Raw genomic sequence first — 19,890 nt, forward strand, 5'->3', positions numbered from 1 at the left:
GTCTTTATGTGACAAAGAACTATCGCTTATCCGGCAATCAGTTGAAATATTTTATAACTCCAGGAAGGCAAACTTGACAGACTTGAGGAGCTTGAACTTGGCAAGGGCAAACTAAAACTAACCTTATTACACAGGTCCATGGTTTCCGTCAGCAGTGACTGCAGTATTGCAAGTTCTCTGCCAAGATCAATATATCTATCAAACTTCACAACATTTCCTTCATCACTTGGACCCTGAAATCATCAAAAAAATTTAGTTGTAAATCAATTTATTAGGTATTGAAAACAATGAATTCATGGGAATGGGGATGATTTGGCATGGCGGTGTGGGAAAACAGAATTCCAAATATTCTGATGAGAAAGTTATGCTATATTTTTTGTGAGATATACAGTGTATTTGAAACACTTTGATGAGCACTGATGCATGAACTGCATTTAATTTAAAAATACAGCAAAATTATCATTAGCTGCTCTGAATGCATTGTCATGCTATGAGTTCAAATAGTTTATCACCTGACTGAACATATTAATTCCTGTTACTGAATATGTTACAGAAAATGGAATTACCAACTGTAATTATTCTTTCTATTTTAGAAGACGACTGGGGTAGATTATTCTATTGTTGGTTGTCATGGAAACATACTTCAGGGGATTTTACATCTATCGATGGATTGAGATTCAGAAAATTTTAAATGTCATCAATTGTACAGGGGTAATTTGCATTTGGTTTGTTTCCGCTGTATGAATTCCATTATTTGAAGTCTATTAATAATCCTGTTAGCAAGAAAACAACTTTCCCAAATGCTGGTACCGGCAGAGCAATACATCCCATAATACTTTTCCCTAATGCTGACACTGAGAGAGCAATACATCCCATAATACTTTTCCCTAATGCTGGCACTGTCAGAGCAATATATCCCATAATACTTTTCCCTAATGCTGGCACTGATACATCCCATAATACTTTTCCCCTAATGCTGGCACTGGCAGAGCAATACATCCCATAATACTTTTTAAAAATTTGTTCGAGATATTCATAGGCCATAGCATGGAACAGGTGTGTTTGAGTGAATACAAGAATTATGCTTGAAAGAAGCTAAATATCTACAGATAATAATTACAGTTTGATAATATTTACAGTTTTTAACTTGAGAAAAGTATTTCCCAAGTAAAGCTAAGCAAACATGACTGACATCTTAATAAAAATAAATTTTTCGCCAACTCTTCTTTTTCCAGGTAACTCTAACTTCTCTTTAAAATTGCTAGCCTTTAAGTAAATTTGATGAAAGGCAGAATCGGGAAACCTTTGCCATTTCTGGATAAATCTCAGTAAAAAATATATACTTTTGGTTAAAATAGTACTAGAAAAGCTGAATGCCAGAAAATTCATCAGGAAATTGTTACTCACTGATATTTCATGCAAAAATGTCTTCATACTGCTCCACTCTCTCTCCACAAAGTCATTCATAAACACCATGTATTCCTCTTTGGTGCCAAACCTGTAAAGTAATTTATATTCATCACGTGAGTTTCTCCAGACAGGCAAAATAGATCTGTTTAATCTGACTTGCTTTCTGAGGTTTTGTAGTTTACAACGTTCTCCTATCTTTGTAAAAAGCATATAAAATGACAACCTGACTTATGCAGTGAAGTGACAGAATTTGAATGAGTACCCTAACATACTCTGCAAAATTTTCTTTAAACAGATGGATGCCATACATTGACAAGAAAAGCTACCTTACAAACTTGTAAAATTGCTGAACAAGAAGTAGCTTATTTTACTCGGTAAAGTACACCAACAGCCTAATTAAGCAAAGCTGGCTTGAAAATTGGCTGCCTCACTTACTTTGTAAAGTTGGCTAGGTTCTGTACAGTTTTTGCTATGAGGGTCAGCGTTCGAGCCGTCTTCTCTGTAGGGTACTCCTGTATGAGGTCAAAGAGGCTTGGTGACATGATAGCTGGACATAAGAAGCGCAGGAATATGGACGCACTGTAAAGAAATTTTGAGAAAAATTTTTAGTAAACATCACTTTGTAGTAGATGGAGACACATTTCTTAGACAAAAGGCACCCGAAAAAGGAGCGGCAAAGACTGCAGTCACAAATATTATGTCAAAACAATAATAGGGAGCCATCACCAGGTGCATGTCAATGTTACAAGTTACGATTCAAATACAGCGGGGACTATGCTGTTGTATAATAGATTGTGATAAATGGCTGTATCTAGTCTGCCACACTGATTTATTTGGCTGGGGACGACTTGCGCTATTTGGGCTGATTACAGGAAGACATTAACCTAAATGAAGATAAGTTGACTTCAGTGATGCTGACATCTATGGGTGGCATTTACCTTGCCAAAGCAATACTTGTACAACGTCTCATTCTAAAAGATCACCCTAATTCCCAAAAGATCTGCAAAGGGCATGGTCAGGTCTTCCTATCGTACGACAACTATTACTGGCAAATGGGATAAATATTGTGGGTCTAATTGCCATGGAAACATAGAGCGCTGACGTTTCTAGCCATCACTTTTCATGTTCCCTGATTTAACCGTGTATAATAAACCATAGTTGACACAAATTTCAAATGTTATTGCATTTTAAACATGTTCAAACATTTTTGAACGCCTGTAGTGTACTGAGACTGTTGAAAAACGTTAAGCTTGTGATCACGGAAACCAGAACACAAACTCTTGTTAGAACACGTCTTTTGTTTTATAGTGTTCTCTAATGTTACAAATAGTTGATGCAATTTCTATTTACAGGCGTATCTACTGACTTTCCTCTAATGTTGTTACAACCTACACCATAAACACATTTGGGTTCCCCCTCCCTCCAATCTTCCTCCCTAGTTATCCCCTTCTATCAAGTCATTCTTGTCACCAATCCCCCCTCCATCTGACTGATCCTCCTGGACACAAACATACCTGATCAAGTGATCAGCTATTTCCTCTTTGTCTTTCTCACTACACAGGTTGCGGAAACTGTGGAAGACAGCTTTGATATCTGACGGAAAGATACTGAAGGAATTGATGATTTTACACCAGACCATCTCACAGAGCACTGTCAGCATTGACTGGTGATTCTGCATGTTATTGCTTGACACCTTGGATGGGTCAACCTGTAAAGAGTAGATTTTTAAAAATGTTAAAGCGGTCAGAGATGTGGCTGGGATGGGTTTGGTTCAAGTAATGGCTTTAATAGAACTGATTTACAAGCTGTTTTTTCAGTGCAAAATGAAAATTTATGGATCATTTTCTACTGGCCTAGTTATTGACATTAATAAGTCTGTTCTAACCATGCTTGTAAGTATAATTCATCAATACAAAGATAATAAATTTCTTGCGTAAACAAAAAATAAAAAATCAAAACTATCAGTTGAAAGTTAAAATTGATAACCTACCGCTGATGATAACAACAATAATAATGACACAAATAGCCAAACATCATAAAAAATGGTCATCTTTTCCATTAATGGGTATATACTCATCTGAACTTCTTGAAACTGGTTGGTTAAAACAGCGGCTTAATTTCCAATCAATCAGAAAGTTTTACATGGGCTAAAACTATAGACATAACCTTTTACTTTCGGCAAAGTTCAAACGTAAGTTCAGATGTCATGAATAATTAATATAGGACACATCAGGTCAATCTGTTGTTCAGAATAACAATGAGTATTTTTCACAGCCTGAGTTGTACAAAGGATGAGTGCACAGTCTTCATCAACACAGTATCTACAAGTTCACCGCAGCCAAACTATTTTCCCAACGCTTTCCGTTGATGAAGCAATTACATTTGATGACCAGAAAACTGGGTGTTAAGCTTGCACTGTGAGTAATTAATATCTGTTTCCGGAGTAATGGGAAAAGTAAGAAATTTGTGAAAACCAACCTCGCAGTCTTCATCATTCTCATAGAGGGTGCTGATGTAATCCCCTAGAGTGTCCTTCAAGTACTGTCAATGTGAAATAGAGAGAGAGTGAGGCGAAAACGAAAGTGTAAGTGATTAATATCACACGTTCCATAACTACATCCATCCCTGTTGATTGAATAGTATGACCTTTGAACCTGAGGGAGGGGGGGGGGGGGGGGGCTTGATGCCACTGAACAGCATCACAAATGGAACGTATTGATTCTAACAGTCAAGCTGTGATTCGAAGCTGAAAACGGAAATCAGACGTAAAAAAACATTTTGCACTTCATGTATTCTCTTTTCCTTTTCATTGCCAGCTTTATTTTTTTTTATCCCTGTTCTTCCTTTTCCCTCTTTGCAAATGCCACGATAAAAAGGAAATAATCATTGTATGTGAGTCTGAAGAAAAATTGTGATAGTTGGACAACCCTGGTACACGGCAACTATTGATGACACGTTGGGTACTACACAATCACTATTGATGGGGTAATTTACAGACCGTGCTTACATGATAAAATCCAATAAGATCATCTGAATTGCTGTAAAACATCTGTCACAACAATAAAGCTGAAGCATAATTCTACTCCTTTCACCCATCTTCATTCAAACATAATGTACACCGCTGCATGGGTGATAAAAAACCTCCCTGCTTGTGGTGAAATTTACGGGTGGCGCTAGGATTCATTGCCGGAGCTAATGGTATATGCAGGGCCATAAACGACTTCGATGAACATAAAATATAACAGCTCTCAAGAGACTAAAACTGTGGAAAATTTCTTCAGTTTTTATGTACTTCTGAAATTGGGACAAATTGGCTGCGATGTATTTACATTTGTGCTAATACTGGTACAGTTAACTCACTGCATGACAGAATATGCAATAATTATTATTATAGTATTCAAAATTCATGTTTCTTATGAACACAAACTCTTCTGCTTTGAAGGGTAGCAGAATTATGTTATGACCGTTTCAACCCGACAATCTTTCATCTACATTTCCCTATACATCTGTTTGACCAAGTTTTAGACTATGATGGCCCTATTCTAAAGCATGGTACTTATGAACTTGTACTTAAATTTGCAGAATGTCAACTTTTTAAAGTACAGCACTTTCTTGTCGGAGTGGAGTAGTGAACAGTGTTGTTTATTGCATGGCAATCACTGTTTGCAACACTCCCTGATTTCATAATGTAGTCAGGTGTGGTGTTTTTGTGGTTGAACATATATTTTTGCACTGAAGCAAGAATTGGATAAAAAAGCCATGAAATGATAGAGTAATGTAAAAATTGAAAAACCACAGGTCATCACGTGACAGAGGTCCAGTCTTGACAAAGATTCACTCCAGCATGGAGATTAACTCATCAGTTCAGCTACTGATAATTCATGGCAGAAATGAAGTGAACCTGTAATCCCTGGCAGCCTAGCTGGTCACCAAACATCCACGAATCTGGCATTAAACCTGTAGAAACATTTCCCCCTCTGTGTAAAACTGAAACCTACCTTGTCTCCAACCAGTTTTAAGTATGCTTCCATGGCCTTGGTTGCTATGGAGTTGGCACGGAAAATAAGACTGTCATTTGCTGAGAAATTAAGGAAAGAAAAACTTCTGTGATCATTGAGGCGTTTGGTAATCATCTATGCACCGACAAGTATGTGTGTGTAATGAGTGGCTCTGCAGACTATGAAATATCTGTGATGCCATTAATGACACAGAGAAAACACTTGACATTAACATCAACACTGAATAGAAAGCACTCTGATTGTCTTGCCTTAACTGCTGACATTTGTTGATTTAAAAAGACAGAGCGTATTTCTTTTCCGTCATCAGCAATATTCCCATTCTTACGTTAACATTTGCTTTTCCCAAGTCATTTTGCCAAATAATACTGTTTCACAAGACCTGAGGATAGTTTGACTCCCTGAGAGAAATTGTACTGTGGTTTAGAAAAGAGCTTTGTGGCAAAATTAGGTGATGGAAGCGTGAAGAGATCACAGTAGTGTTGTACGTACTCTTCTCTAAACCTTTTCATCCCACTTCCCGTGTAGACATCCACTTTGACATTGGAAATAATACAGTTGTATCAATTTTTTAGTAATTATAGGACTAACGAAACCATGTGATATAATCTGTGACTGTCACATTGTTGAATCAGTTCAGCAACAGAAATACAAGCTGATATGCAGGCAAAATTTTAGTCATGAAATTTGGAACAAAAATTGTTCACTACACATTAATATCATTATTCTTCATTCATAGCATACCAAAGGAATAAATTGCAACTGAGTTTTTTGTCGCAAGATTTTTGCTAGGAACTTACCAAGTTTCTCTATTTCATCGGACACAACTTTGGCAAGGAATTCCTGAGCTATGTCTTCATGTTGGAATATTTTCATCAATTGCACACATAATTCCTCTTTTGTCTTTACATTTAAGAGTGGTTCCATGGTTTCACACAAAGTCACAGCATTCTTTTTGAGATACTGCAAAAAAAAAAAAAAAAGACAAAAATTTCAAATGTCAGTCCACACAATCAAAGGTACTTTTTTAAGAATACTGGTTGTTGTATTGAATCATAGGTTATGATTGTAATCAACAGACAGCTGTTGGATTGTGTTGCACATACTGTTTAAGGTACTATGCACCTCGAAAGAGAAAGACTTAAACTTTTGCTCAAACTTTCAAATTAAGGAATCTTTCAACCATTGTCTTTCGATATCAAGAATAAAAATAGGGAGTCAACGTGCAAATTTTAGTACTAGAGAAACAAATTACCCAAGATTTACCAACATTTGAAATTCAAAATGGCCGCCATCCCTGTGTTAACTCTACGGAGAAAAATAAATAAAAATTTTTGAATTTCGAAAAGCTAAGCCGGTGAAAAGTTTTCTAACACCAAAAGCTTTAAAATGAACCCCCACAAGTGGTATATCAGAAGAGAGTTGTAAAATTTTGAGAGTCCGAATATCTGTCCCCCAGGTGCATTCTACCTTAAAGAAAGGTATTACATGCCTTTGCCTTTTCTCCGCAATTGCAAAACAATTTTTTATTCCATCAGTGAAGCACATTTACAGGACAAGATACCCACTGCCTAATTACATGATGAGGTACCCACTGGCTAATGAAGCGATGAGGGATAAAGTGCCTTTCTCAAGGGCACAACATCATACCAGAGTCTCAAACTCACCATTCTCTGATAGTAAGTCTGCTACTCTGACGACACCCAGGTCTTGAAGTCACCATCCCCTAGACCATACCTCCACTCTAAAAGTTTTAAAGTCAACTTTTCCACACAATCAACGGCAATACGTAACCACTATCTATACCTCTACATTCTTATATCATGTTCTTACTGGTATTAAAATAAATTATCATCACTAGTTTCACTTATTTCTCCTGACAGCATATTTTACCAAGATAACTTCAACCTGACTCAACTTTTTTTCACAGGAAAAGACAACTTTTTTAAGGGAGTTCTGTGCATCAGTCAACAGACCAGAACCCTCCTGTAACATTTCAATGCTGCTATTCCAGCTGATGGTCACGACTCCATAATCAATTGGCAGCAACATGTCTGTCACATGGTGCCAAATTCTGCTTGTCTTCTATGTTTGTGAATGCTCGCCTCCAGTAATGTATGGCTTTGCCACCCACTTTGCCGATAAATTATGCATCTGTGAATGTTATTACTTGCCTCCAGTGGTTCAAAGAATCAATCTGATCAATAATGCAAAAATTTGTTAAGTCTCTCCTCCAGTAATTCTTTTTGTTGTGAAAGGTAATGTATAATAATAAAGGAAATTTTTTAATGATCTTTGTAAAGATCAGTATGTACTTTGAACATTATACACTTCATATGTATTTCATTCAAAATTATCTGTATGAACGATTATAACAATTGGAACTTATTGCAACAATCATATGAACTACTTCAAAATGTAGATGCATACACTCAAAAGTACTTGTGATTATATTGAATGTAAATGGGAGATGGCTGCTGTTGAGAAAATCAAAGAAGATAACTTCAAATCAATGTGTTACTGCTTTTTTTTTGTATATGGAATGCTCTGATGACAATTTCTTGGAGTCTAATGATGATGATGTAATGATTTGAGAATTACAAGACAAGAAATGCACAATGGAGCAAATATGGCCACATTGCAGTATAATAATACTATAAGTGTCACACAACATCAATGAAGCTTAATGTAGGTATGTTAATTCTTACCTCCAACAAGTCTGAGTACTGATCCAATGGTTGTATAAGTGTCTTCTGAAACCTGGCTTTTATACGCAGTGATGGCCCGTCACTTTTGCTGCCTGTCCTTGCTAAAGTAGAATTCAATGGATACCTGGAAAATGATAGAACCATAAAGTAGAGATAAGTCATTGACTTTTGAGATTTTAAGCTGTGATTCATAAAATCTGAGAAACTCTCCATGGATATGGGGTTTCTCTGCACTATCTACAAATAACTCTTCTTTGGCTTATCATTGTGAACCTGTAGAATTAAACTGTACTTCAGCAATTTTCATTGGTGTTTTCAGAAACATCACAGGATGAGAGTTGTGAAGTCACGAACAATAAAACTGAAAGAAGTCTTGTTTTCATTTCATCTGTACGTGTTTTGATGTTGACACAAATTGCGTAAAAAACTCCATTTTCTGTCAACGTACAAAAGTTGCTCTATTTCTTTGATCTCATCTCAATCTCAATCTGCTATCAAAGCATTTTTTAAAATGTCAGAAAGCCGGGCAGAAAGCAAAGCTAGGAAGAATTGACATCCATGCGTCTGCAAAGTCGGAGACAACACAGACAGACGATGATTAGTCAGTAATCAGTGGAAGACTAACAAGGATACTATTTGAAAAGCTTAGTGATTTGGAAACGCTTCAAATCTGAATCCACTTTCACAAAGAATACAATCTCTAATGACATTTGATAAGTAGCTGTCTGGAAGTCAACAAGACGCATCCTTCATCTCAAGTTGATGGAACGTGAATCAGTCTCAGAGACGACTTATCTTTGTGCGGCTGATTATTCATATTCAAGATTTCAAACTACCTGAAACACACTTCTAACTTTGCTGGTAAAAGTTTAATACTTCTAATAATTATTTCTGAATAATATACTTGTACACTCACTATTGATAAGGAAATACAGTGAAATTATAAAATAAATGGCAAAGAATGCAGACTTTGAAAGAGACAAATTAACACATTAGTGTCATTTCAGCTACTAGTGTTTATCAATGCTATGTTTATCTATAGCATGAAAGTTTCAAAAATCCATTAAATGTGACTTATACATTGCAGAAGTTCTGTTATGTGCAACATATACATAGAGATCAAATATATTTAAACAGTCCTTGAGTATCTTGATCATTGTATGGCCTTGTATTTCAGGGAAATTTGTGAAATTTATTATTTCAGAATAAATGCAGGAATTGTCATGAACTGGACCTTGTAAGTTGTATGAGATATGTCTTCACTTTTAATGGTGAATGAATGAAATTTTTGAAAGCAGCTGAATGTTCTGGGTGCAATGATATGTTTACACTTTCAAACTAATCAGTCTGCACTTCATTTACTACATATAGAAAATTAACTTCCGGTTTTTCATGTTGCCTGCAACAAACAAGACAATGCCTTGCCAGGCTTTGTGTTTTCATACATCTGTAACTGCAAATTCTTACAGCTGAAAAAACTTCAATGCCAACATCAGCTGGACGCCTTGACACGGCAACACTGCTTACAGAACGAAAAGGGAAGGACACAGTCTCAGGACGCCAATAACAATGATCCTAATCCATATCTCCAAGAATCCATCACTTTTTAAACCATCTGCGGAATTCAATCAACTCAAAAAATGTCCCACAGGCACTGATCTGTTACCTGGGATACTAAAGCACCTATCAAAATTGCAACGTAGCACCTCGCAGTGATCTGGAATTCTGATGAAAATAAACTGTCTCTTCCAAATTCCATTGACTGTTTACTTTTTGATATTTTTGTTATTATCTTTGTATTAACCCTTTGAGTGCTATAATTTTTCCCTCAAAAATTTTAGTACAACATTTTACCAATTTTTTTGAATTTTTCTGCAATTTTTTGGATAATTTTGGACCAATGTACATCACATCAAGTTAGCTGAAGCGTTTATCAAAATTTTGGCAGAAATCTGAAAAAAAATTGACTAGGGTATTATAAAGGCGATGAAAATTGACTTTGGTGCTCAAAGGGTAAACATACTTCTTCAATAATATTCATCTTGATACCGATAACTATTACTCTGTATTTTTGACATAATTGCTGTATACTATGCTGTATACTGTAAAGACTTACGGAATCCTTCCCAGCATACCACGGTAATCTCAACTTGAGTTTTCACATCGCTTACTCTGCAAACACACTTGGCAAACACATTACCCTAATGCATTGCCTCTGACTGCCCTCTAACCCTAAGGCCACATATTATGCATTACTTATTGGAAATTTTTCCATCCCTGCATTTGACCCTCGGTAAATCTTCATTTTCTCGGCCTCTGTGATTACTTTTCACCCTGAATTACACTTCAATTCTCTCCTTTCTTGCCCTTGGTGAAGAAACGTTTGTGTATAATGACTAGTACGGTGGAATATTCCTACCATAGAACTCCAATCTGTGCCATGCTACCGTGCTTTTCATGTGCAAAAAGTGAAAACCACTGACTCACCATTTCTCAACGCCTTGTCTTGTACTGATGGCACTGAGCGGTATTTGCACACTTCCTGTGTCAGTACAAAAAAACACAAAATGTCAGTTTAACTTTCTAGGAGACACTGCAACACTATATACAGTGTATATCATTGATCATTTGAAAGTTTTGAAGACTCATTTTTTTGTTCTGTATCATTTACAATGAAAATATGAGTCAGCATTTATGTAACTGTTTCAAGAACGCTAATAAATCTAGCTTTCCTCATTCTTATGGAAACCTGAAACTGAATTTCAACCCAAAATAAACAAAGGACCCAAACTGTTTTTTTGTTTTGTTTGCTTTTTTTGATGGGGAGAAGGGGATGGGGGTGGGGGTTAGACTCAATTTTACCCAATGGAAACAAAGGACTCCTAACTGAGGTTTTTTGGGGATGACACTGTCTACTGTATGGTTTTTAAATATGTGACAATTCGAGTCTACTCACCAACGTATCCGTTTTTGTCTTTCTTTTTCTTCTTCTCACTGTCTTTGTACAAGTGAACACTGAGTGTGGCAACATTTGGAAGACTCCTGTATTGTTAAACAAACAAACAAAACAAATATATCAATAGATAAATAACTCCACATTGTTTGTTTACAAATGTTACACTATCAAACATGTCATGAAATTGTATGTGACCTTGATGTAAAATTTGTCAATGAAAGCAATGGCACAATGGTAACATTTACTGTTCTGAACTTGGTAAAGTATTTCAAATAATAAATGACTCATTTGGATTTCATTGACTGCAAGCATGGATTTTTGGTTGATTTTATGCTAATCAAGATGACATCGCCATGGTAAAACTTATGAAATCCATAGCTATGGTGAAACTTGACAGGACAGTTTAATATCAAACAATCAAAATACAAAATGTTTAAAAATACATACATCATTTACCACATTACAGCATCACTGATTATGACTAGTGATTTGAGAGTATAACTCTTTGTTGACTGTTTAGATACTAAATTGTACGGCCATTTTTGCAATTATTGAACTGGCAGTTCAATTTTATATTTTCAATTTGTATGATTTATATCTCCTAACATATGTCTTCATTATGCCAATCAGAGTACAATCACAAAGAAAACGCTAAATTTGAACTTTGCTTTGGCATCTCTCCTGCAGGCATTTCCCCCTTCGTATTGGGTAAAAAAGACATTGGTAGACATTCACATACATCGCTGCATGAGCCACAGGAATAATCAGGGGGTTAAAATCGTGCTATTTTAACACTTTTTTTCACGTAGCCTGCTGGGATTTCTGATCATTCATCATAATAAATACCACTGATATTACACTGCCAAGTCACGGTTGCCTTGACAAAGCCCGATATTTTATGAGATAGAGAGCTGGGTTACCATGGCAACACCGTGACCTGGTGTAGCTTTTCCCATCATCCCCTGGGGTGGTTACATTTGGCGACTGGGGAGTAATATGGAAGTAAAAGGGGGGAAATGCCTGCAAGACATTATGTACTCACATAAATGAGAACTGTTCTCCCCAGAAGAGCATTTCTCCTTTAACCTTCGACGATGTTCTCGCATAAAGATTTTCGTCTAGGCACAATTCACAAAAGTACCTGAAAAAGGCAGAGTATATTAGAAAATATCAATGGTACCTCCTTCTGCAAATAAAAACGGATAATGATTGGAAAGTCAACGGGAATGTCATCAGCTGCTCTAAACTCTGCACATTAAATCTATTAAACATGCTGAAAACGTTTGCATTTGCAAATGTTAATCTCAAACCAGCGATAAAATGACAAGACAATGGTGATTATCAGTAAACTTCTGAACTTCTGGTTGCACATTTTACTGATAGATATTCAAAGCCTAGGATCTTGTTGAACAAGAGTGTAGGAAGAAATGCAGAAAACGTATGATATTCCAGTTATGCATTAAGGGAACAGTTATCACTTTTATCCCTCTTTCAATTTTATACATGGTTGTCATGGAAACCAATGATAAAAGATTTCACTACTTTGAAAATACCACATGTATGGTAATTAGTATCACTGCGTATTGCTGATTGTCTTTCTTTCAAAAAGTTTAATTTCCGTGATGGGGTCTACGAGGTGCAGCGCAATTTTGCAGAAATGGTGATAGCTTTCCAGAAGTCAAAACTTTCTGATTAATCAGTGAAGCAGTTGCCATGACAACAGGGCAGTCATGTCACTTCAACTCTTTCAATGGATGTCTCACTTACTTTTTCTTGGCCGGAATTCCTTTGGCTTCAATTATTGATATTGTTAGTGTGTTATCAATTCTGGATTTTTCATCTCTATCAGGCTGCATGGTATTGCGAAGACTGAAATAAAAAGTTGAAAAAAATGTATGATTGAAAAAATTAAATGATTGAGATTTCAAATGCTAATGTACACTGTTTTTTATCTGCTTTCAGTTTCCTGTTTCTTTTCCCGTTTTGCGATTCATCTCTACGGCATAGAAATTTTCATGAGAGCAATCTGCTTTTCAAAGAGATTTTAAACAAATCAGTTTCTATTTCCGCTTGGTAATTACAGGCTTTGGTGAAAAATGAGCAGTTCTAGAGGGAGTTGGGCAGATGCATCTTTTGTGTTTGAGTCGAGCATTGAAAGACTGCGACAACAACCATTACAGGGTTTCTCCATGACAGAGAAATGTATCTTTGAATTATGATGTGATGATTTAGTCATCATTGAAATACTTTCAAACTCTGACCTGTATGAGATCCTTCATATCTCTATCTGTATGGTTAATTTTTCATTACAGAATTTTGTGCAGCTAGCAACATTTGAACATAGATATCTCAGAGTCATTACATGTAAAACTTTGGAACAAAAAAATCGAAGTGATTTGGGAAGGAATTGATAAATAACCATGGAAATAGATTTCACCACCACACTGAGCTACAGCTCCACAGTTTTTGAGAGGATTGGCAGACCTATGAACTGGGAAGGGAGGGGTGGTTAGGGTAGGGGTGGGGTGCACATGTTAATGCTGAGTTTATCAATTTGCCTGATCACTTTAAGCTTAATAAGTCTTTTCACAAGCCAGCCGCAGAACAGACAAAGCTTTCACTAATGACATCTAATGATTGTTTTATACGAAAGAAGCAGAATATTGTATGTTGAATTATTTCTGTTGCTTTCAGAAGTTTCCTTCACTTTTTTGCAAACCAACAGTAATAAAATACTATTAAAATTTGAGTCACTATCAATCACCATTAGTCCTGATATGAATCTGTGTCTCAGTAGCACTCTTTTAAAATTTTGTGATATCATTGCACCCTTCACAAGTCAATTTCAACTCAAGTCCATACTGTATAAATGTAAATGATAAATGGTAGGTGAAACTCTCCATTTACTGAAACACAGAACGTTTCCAAATCACAACATTTGTTTGAAATCAACAAATCCCCCGGTCTGGTAGCCCTCGCTGAAATTTTCCCTGTCTTAAGATTTATCCTGCCATAGCCATGATTGTACAAAAGAAGTCACGATATTCATGTTGAATGCCAAAGGAAAAAGGAAACGGGCTTCTGATTATGGGAAAATGTCAGTGTTCCTTATTATTCCCCAGATGTCATATGAACCATCATGCACAGAGAGAGATAAATAATGGATGAAAATGTGAAAACATTTGCACAATGAGTTCCAGTAATCTCCGAATCCAACCTTACAGTATGCATTAAGGCAACTTTGTGTCTTCATTAATCTATGAAAAGTTCAAACCATGAATCATTTTCCAAAACTATGGCCTGGCTGGCTAGTATCCAGCTGCCATCTTTGCATTATTTACAAGGGACTACATTTATGCTCTGCTGTAAGCTTTTATTTTCCTATTTTTTGTGGCTGCAACTGACAACAGATACAAAAGCCAGCCTTCATATCTTTTATAGATTTGGTCTGTACCCAATATTGGACTTAGGAAAATACCTGTCTTACTCTAGAGAAGATGTGTAAAAATTAAATTTGGAGCAAGAGATGATAAGAAATTGTCGTTTTCACAATAAATATTAACTATTGTAACGAGCAGTCTCAGCTTATTTATTAATTCTTCCCAGTTGTAATCCCAACAACGATCTTCCATTACCATTTTATCCCGTATAAATAATATTTTCTAAATTGTCATCAATGATTAAACACTGACCAGATTTACTTAAAGCTTCGGTGAAAATCCTAAACAATCTTCCCCTGAGATTCTGCTGATCCACGGTTTGGATAAATTTAATCTGGGATTAATCTTAAATGCAACAAACACTTTTCCAAATGCCACTTGAGATGTACACGCAGGTGGGGGAGCTACATCTCCAATCTCTGGTGTACGGTGAATACACAATAAACTATTTTTCAATTCACATTGGACAAACCAGAGCAATGCTTGCTCCAAGGAAAATGAATTACATTAACCCTCTTCAAAGCAAATTAAAATACGCCCTGGGAAACATGCACTGCTGGTAGTAGTATGTTATATGTATGATTTCAATGCCCAGGGGACTGTGAATGACCTGTGTACTGTTATTTCACATATGCAGATTTAAAAATGGGCTGTGCATCCTATTGGCTTGACTGCTGTCAATCAAACTGAGCACAGCCTGGGATTGGTCCATTGTTCGATAGCAGGGAAAACTTTTTAGTTTCCATGGTGACTCACCTTTGAACCCATTTTTCCCTCTCTGTGGCAGACCTACATGAGTAGTACTTTGTACCCATGGTTGATACTAGCTGAAAGCAATGGTCTTGACCTAGAACACTGCTGTGTAGCGGTTTGACCTGGACATCATCCAGTGTCATGTCAGTGGCTTCCATGCCAGTACTTCCGGACAGTACTGACTCGTGTGACCGGGAAGTCTTCAACTTCTGTGTTAGGAATGGCCTATGAGAAGGACAGAACACAGGCTTTAAAGATCTGGTACCTTTGATTGGTGGATGAACCGGTGTACAGAGCTGATTATATGCATAAACACACACATCTAGGTATGTTGAAGAAACAATTTGTAATAAATATTTGCAAGAAATGGAAAATTCTGCTGCAATAGTTTTTCACTTTTTTGAAGGATCCGTTCAAAATAAATGTAAAATTATTAGTTACTTTCCAGGTGTTTGATGTCTGTGTAAACCAATGAGACGCCATTTGTAGAAAAACCTCTTGAGTAACTGTATATGAAGATCTGACTGACAGCTTTGGTCTTAAGGGACTGGCTTTCAAAATGGAAAACATCTTCTCTCTTTTGAACTTTTTATTGGATTACAGTGCTAATCAATTTATCTATCTATGAACATAGGCAGAAAACAGTTCTTGTCACTGAAAAGAGAATTTGTCAGTAATTTGGTAAATTTTACAGAATACTATGAGGAACCTGGCAGCTTTGTACCTTGAATATTTTCTTTGAAATTCTTTGCTTGAGAACTGTCAAAGTAATTTTGGTGTATCACATGTATTTTTGAAAATGCTTTCTGAGAAAGTTCTGACAGTAAGTTACACACTTTATTCAGCTTTTCAATGAGAGAACCTGACAAATTGAGAATAGCGCTCTGAAAATAACCATTTCATTTTTGACAACTTCATTAATCATTTCAATCATCGTTTTCCAAACTATAATATTCATGGACATCTACAAGAATGAAAATAAATCTTAAAATAACTGCTAATCCCATGTCTATGCAAGAAATGATTGTACTCGTCTATTCCTGGGAAAGCGATTTCCAGTCTTTTCTATCATGCTTATTTTGAACACTACTCACGTCCTTGCCTTGTTCAGCATCTCAGTAAATTATCAGTAATCTGAGACACATGTACACTGTACTTTCATATGGAAGTTTGTCTTCATGTGTACATTTGAGAAAGGTTGTAGGCATAGTACTCTCGTGGCCATGAGGAAATCATTGGCAGGAGCTATGCTTCCACACGCCGTCTCAATTCCCAATGCTTCATTTTTATTCCTCGGCAATCCACTTGGAAAATAAACTTGATTTTAAAGATTTTTCTACTTGTAACAAAATTACCCCGATAATCCATCCGGGTTTCATGTTTCTTATTAGTAGTTGGTTATTTTAGGGACAAATTTGGACGAGCCTGAACTCTGCTTTTGCAGCTTGCAACACTGTCTTCTGATTATTGACAGTGCTGTCCTAATTTTTTAATCTTTAGTATTACAGCAGAATACAAATCAGCTGATGAATGTAACTCATTAAAACTTCCTCAGCTTTGAATTTATGAAAAATGAACATAACAGAAGAATCTCTAGCGTTGTGCAAGAGCAACATAGAGGCTAGCTTACATGTCTTCTTCGCTGTTTTCTTCTTCTTTGATATTTTTGATAGGTGTGGCTTTTCTGTCAATTTTAGTAGCACTTTTCGTTCTCTTTAACGCTGTTTTCATACGCTTCGGTAGAAATCCCTGGAAGACGGGAGAAAAGGAGCGAATCATTTGTTAATGACTCAGTCGAGATGAAAGTGTGAATGGCCGCAAAATGTCATCCAAAAATTCATGGCTCATACACACATATGCCAAAAAAGACCACAAATATTTTCATTCAAACCTTTTGAAGTATTTCAGATTTTGCATTGATATATTCACAACATTTTCTGAAATCCTGTTTCAACATTCTGCTGACTAAAGTATTCCACATTGTAAGATATATAATGACAAACCTTATATTAGACCTGAATACTTTTTTTCATGAATTAAAAAGAGAACAGCTTATTGGAGAAAGACTTTACCATCTTAATTTCAAATTTCCAAGTATATTAATACATAACAACAGATAATGGCATGTGTGTTATTACAACAGAAGAATTATTCAGCCTACAGCAGTATTCAGTGTCTGCCCAGGGCAATGTACATTGCATGTTGACAACAGTGCACTTAGTCTAAACATGGTAATGTTGCGTATCAATATTAAAGTGTAAGTAAGGCTTGCAGTTTGCACATAGTGATATCCAGTGTCTGCACAAAGCAAAAACACAGTATTGTCAACTGCAATGCACAGTCTACAAAAAACAGACGGATTTTTCTCTCTGATTTTAGATGAACTCAAATGATTTTGAAACAAGGCACTTTGCCAAGGCTGGAATTATTCACTAAAAAAATTTAGTGACTGGAAAAATTTTATCACAGCAAACTTGCTTCTGTACTATAAAATTTCAATTTTTCCATCTGTGAGTATAAACTACTGTACTTGCAGACATTTTTCCCATTTACAGTGTCTATGGCTCAAATAATAACACAAAACTGACCACACAATAGCCAAACTAGGTTTTGATTTCACTTTACCAAACTTCACAATAACAACACCAGAGACACAAAATCTCTACATTTATTTTGTATGGCACATTTGTTTCAAAACGATTTCTCCTTTCCTCCATCATCAATCAGAATGCATTTGAAAAACTTTTCAAAATGCCATGATCAAACAACTGAAGTAAGAAAAACGGCAAAAACAAACAGTAAAACTACCCTGATTATTGTCATAACATATTCTATTCACAGTGACGGTTTTAATGGTAGAATCAATGCCCACACAAAACATTGACTGTCCAGAAGAATTGCTCTTCTGTATCTCAGCAATTGTTGTTCATAAAGTAACCCTTGGCGACCTACTTTCTGATCTGAGTTTCAAACATACTCTTGTCATGGAGAAAGTTAACATCTGCTACCATGGCAACCATTATCAATCGCTCAGGCTTTCTTACTGTGCAATTTTCTGTCTTGACTAAAATTTCGGACAGACAAGAATGCTTGATGTGTGTAGGTATTTTGAGATTTGTATTTTCAAGAGCTGTGTTTGTGGAAATTAACAGCTACAAATTGATGGCATTTTATCGATTGCAGTTCTAACATCAGGGGATTAGACCGTAGCCCCACGGGAGCTTTCCCAGACAGTATCTCAAAACCTCTCAATCTTAAGAAACCTCTTGTTCCCTTATGTTTTCCCTAATATAATTGCCGTGCCAATTTCCATCTATTTCCTCTACCACTTCATGCCGTGTTAACATGTCTTGCACACTTTGGGTGTTTCAAACGTCCTTAAGCTTTCCATCAAACTGATGCAATCGTTTGGCGGGGAACCTCTGAAATGCTTACATTGTTGCTGACAAAACTCTGACGCTACTTAACCGACTTTTCCATTCTTCCACACTTAAATGCCGAGTTTTAGAAAACCCACGGAAAGGAAATTAAGAGGAAAAGAAATCTGGATTTTGTTGATGTTCAGTTTACAGGAGAGAGTTTGGTAATTTCCAGTTTATCATGAGTTCAGCTTCACACAAAAGAGGAAGAATCTAATGACATTAATCTATTGCAGAGCCTGTCAGTACATTTTTTGTGTCAGCTATAGCATTAAATTCATCTATTAAAGTTGATTTATGCAAGGTGTTGAAAATAAATGAAGTATTAATATGCAGCTGGCTGCTCCATTGAAAACTTCAGAGTATTTTTAGCATTCTGTTGGGCAGTGCACGCTAAAGAAAATCGATTAGAAGTCTATGACTTCATCTAGGTGTGTATAATTGCGCTATTGATTTTTCTATATTGCAAACAAGGTCACATTTCTAAGAACTGGTCACAAATTATGTGTATTGAAAAACTGAATGGGCGAGATGACTGTATAGAGCAGGAGATTTCAAAACTAGTAAATTGGATAATTTCAAGACTGAATGTACACGCTAACTTATCCATCCAATTACCGAGTGGAAGATACCTAATTCATGTACCTGTGTCTCGTATCAAGATTAAGGAAACATACGTTCCATAAGTTGAAACATTGCTGTTTGCTGGTGATCACTAGTTTATTAAGTGTAGGATCATACACTGCCTTATTGACTCATGGAGTTACAGAACTTGTTCACACAACTGAAACAGCAAAACACTGGACATCTTTTGGCAACACACATTCATTGTTGTATACTCCATGAAAATTGTGTCGCAACATGACTTTTAAGAATTTTGTACTACAGCATTTTGTATCATGACCTATCATCAGGACACAATTCTCTCTCAAATATTGAAAATTATTATTTTCCAATATATCATCAACACTGATTTGCATCTAGATGAATACACTGATTATGTGTGTAACGTTTGATTTTGTAACTTGCTCTACCAAACACTTCCAAAAGTGTGTTGTTATGCAATAAAGTTACATTATTGTACTGTTATTAACCCTACGATATCCATTTTTAATAATTATAATTACTATTATTATTTATCCCACATAAGTATATATAATCAGACTTCCCTGTATACAAATGTTAAAT

At 36.1% G+C, this 19,890-nt stretch overlaps 2 protein-coding genes across 14 annotated transcripts in view; both read right to left on the reverse strand.

The window, feature by feature from the left end:
* The window catches only part of LOC139152663 (E3 ubiquitin-protein ligase TRIM45-like), a 401,328-nt gene that overhangs the window by 168,929 nt on the left and 212,509 nt on the right, over positions 1–19,890 (reverse strand). The window lies entirely within an intron of this gene.
* Positions 1–19,890, reverse strand: part of LOC139152655 (ras GTPase-activating protein nGAP-like) — a 160,114-nt gene that overhangs the window by 11,976 nt on the left and 128,248 nt on the right. For all 13 annotated transcript variants that reach the window (XM_070725917.1, XM_070725925.1, XM_070725918.1 and 10 more), the window contains 14 exons: positions 16,914–17,032; positions 15,287–15,508; positions 12,858–12,959; positions 12,133–12,231; positions 11,091–11,176; positions 10,622–10,676; positions 8,135–8,258; positions 6,227–6,389; positions 5,409–5,488; positions 3,889–3,951; positions 2,925–3,118; positions 1,846–1,989; positions 1,408–1,498; positions 123–233 (listed from right to left, as the gene is read on the reverse strand). In XM_070725917.1, the coding sequence (XP_070582018.1) occupies positions 123–233; positions 1,408–1,498; positions 1,846–1,989; positions 2,925–3,118; positions 3,889–3,951; positions 5,409–5,488; positions 6,227–6,389; positions 8,135–8,258; positions 10,622–10,676; positions 11,091–11,176; positions 12,133–12,231; positions 12,858–12,959; positions 15,287–15,508; positions 16,914–17,032 (1,653 nt within the window). The remainder of the gene's footprint in view (positions 1–122; positions 234–1,407; positions 1,499–1,845; positions 1,990–2,924; positions 3,119–3,888; positions 3,952–5,408; positions 5,489–6,226; positions 6,390–8,134; positions 8,259–10,621; positions 10,677–11,090; positions 11,177–12,132; positions 12,232–12,857; positions 12,960–15,286; positions 15,509–16,913; positions 17,033–19,890) is intronic.

This window comes from Ptychodera flava, chromosome 16, assembly GCF_041260155.1.
Source record: "Ptychodera flava strain L36383 chromosome 16, AS_Pfla_20210202, whole genome shotgun sequence".
NCBI classification, from domain to species: Eukaryota; Metazoa; Hemichordata; class Enteropneusta; family Ptychoderidae; genus Ptychodera; species Ptychodera flava.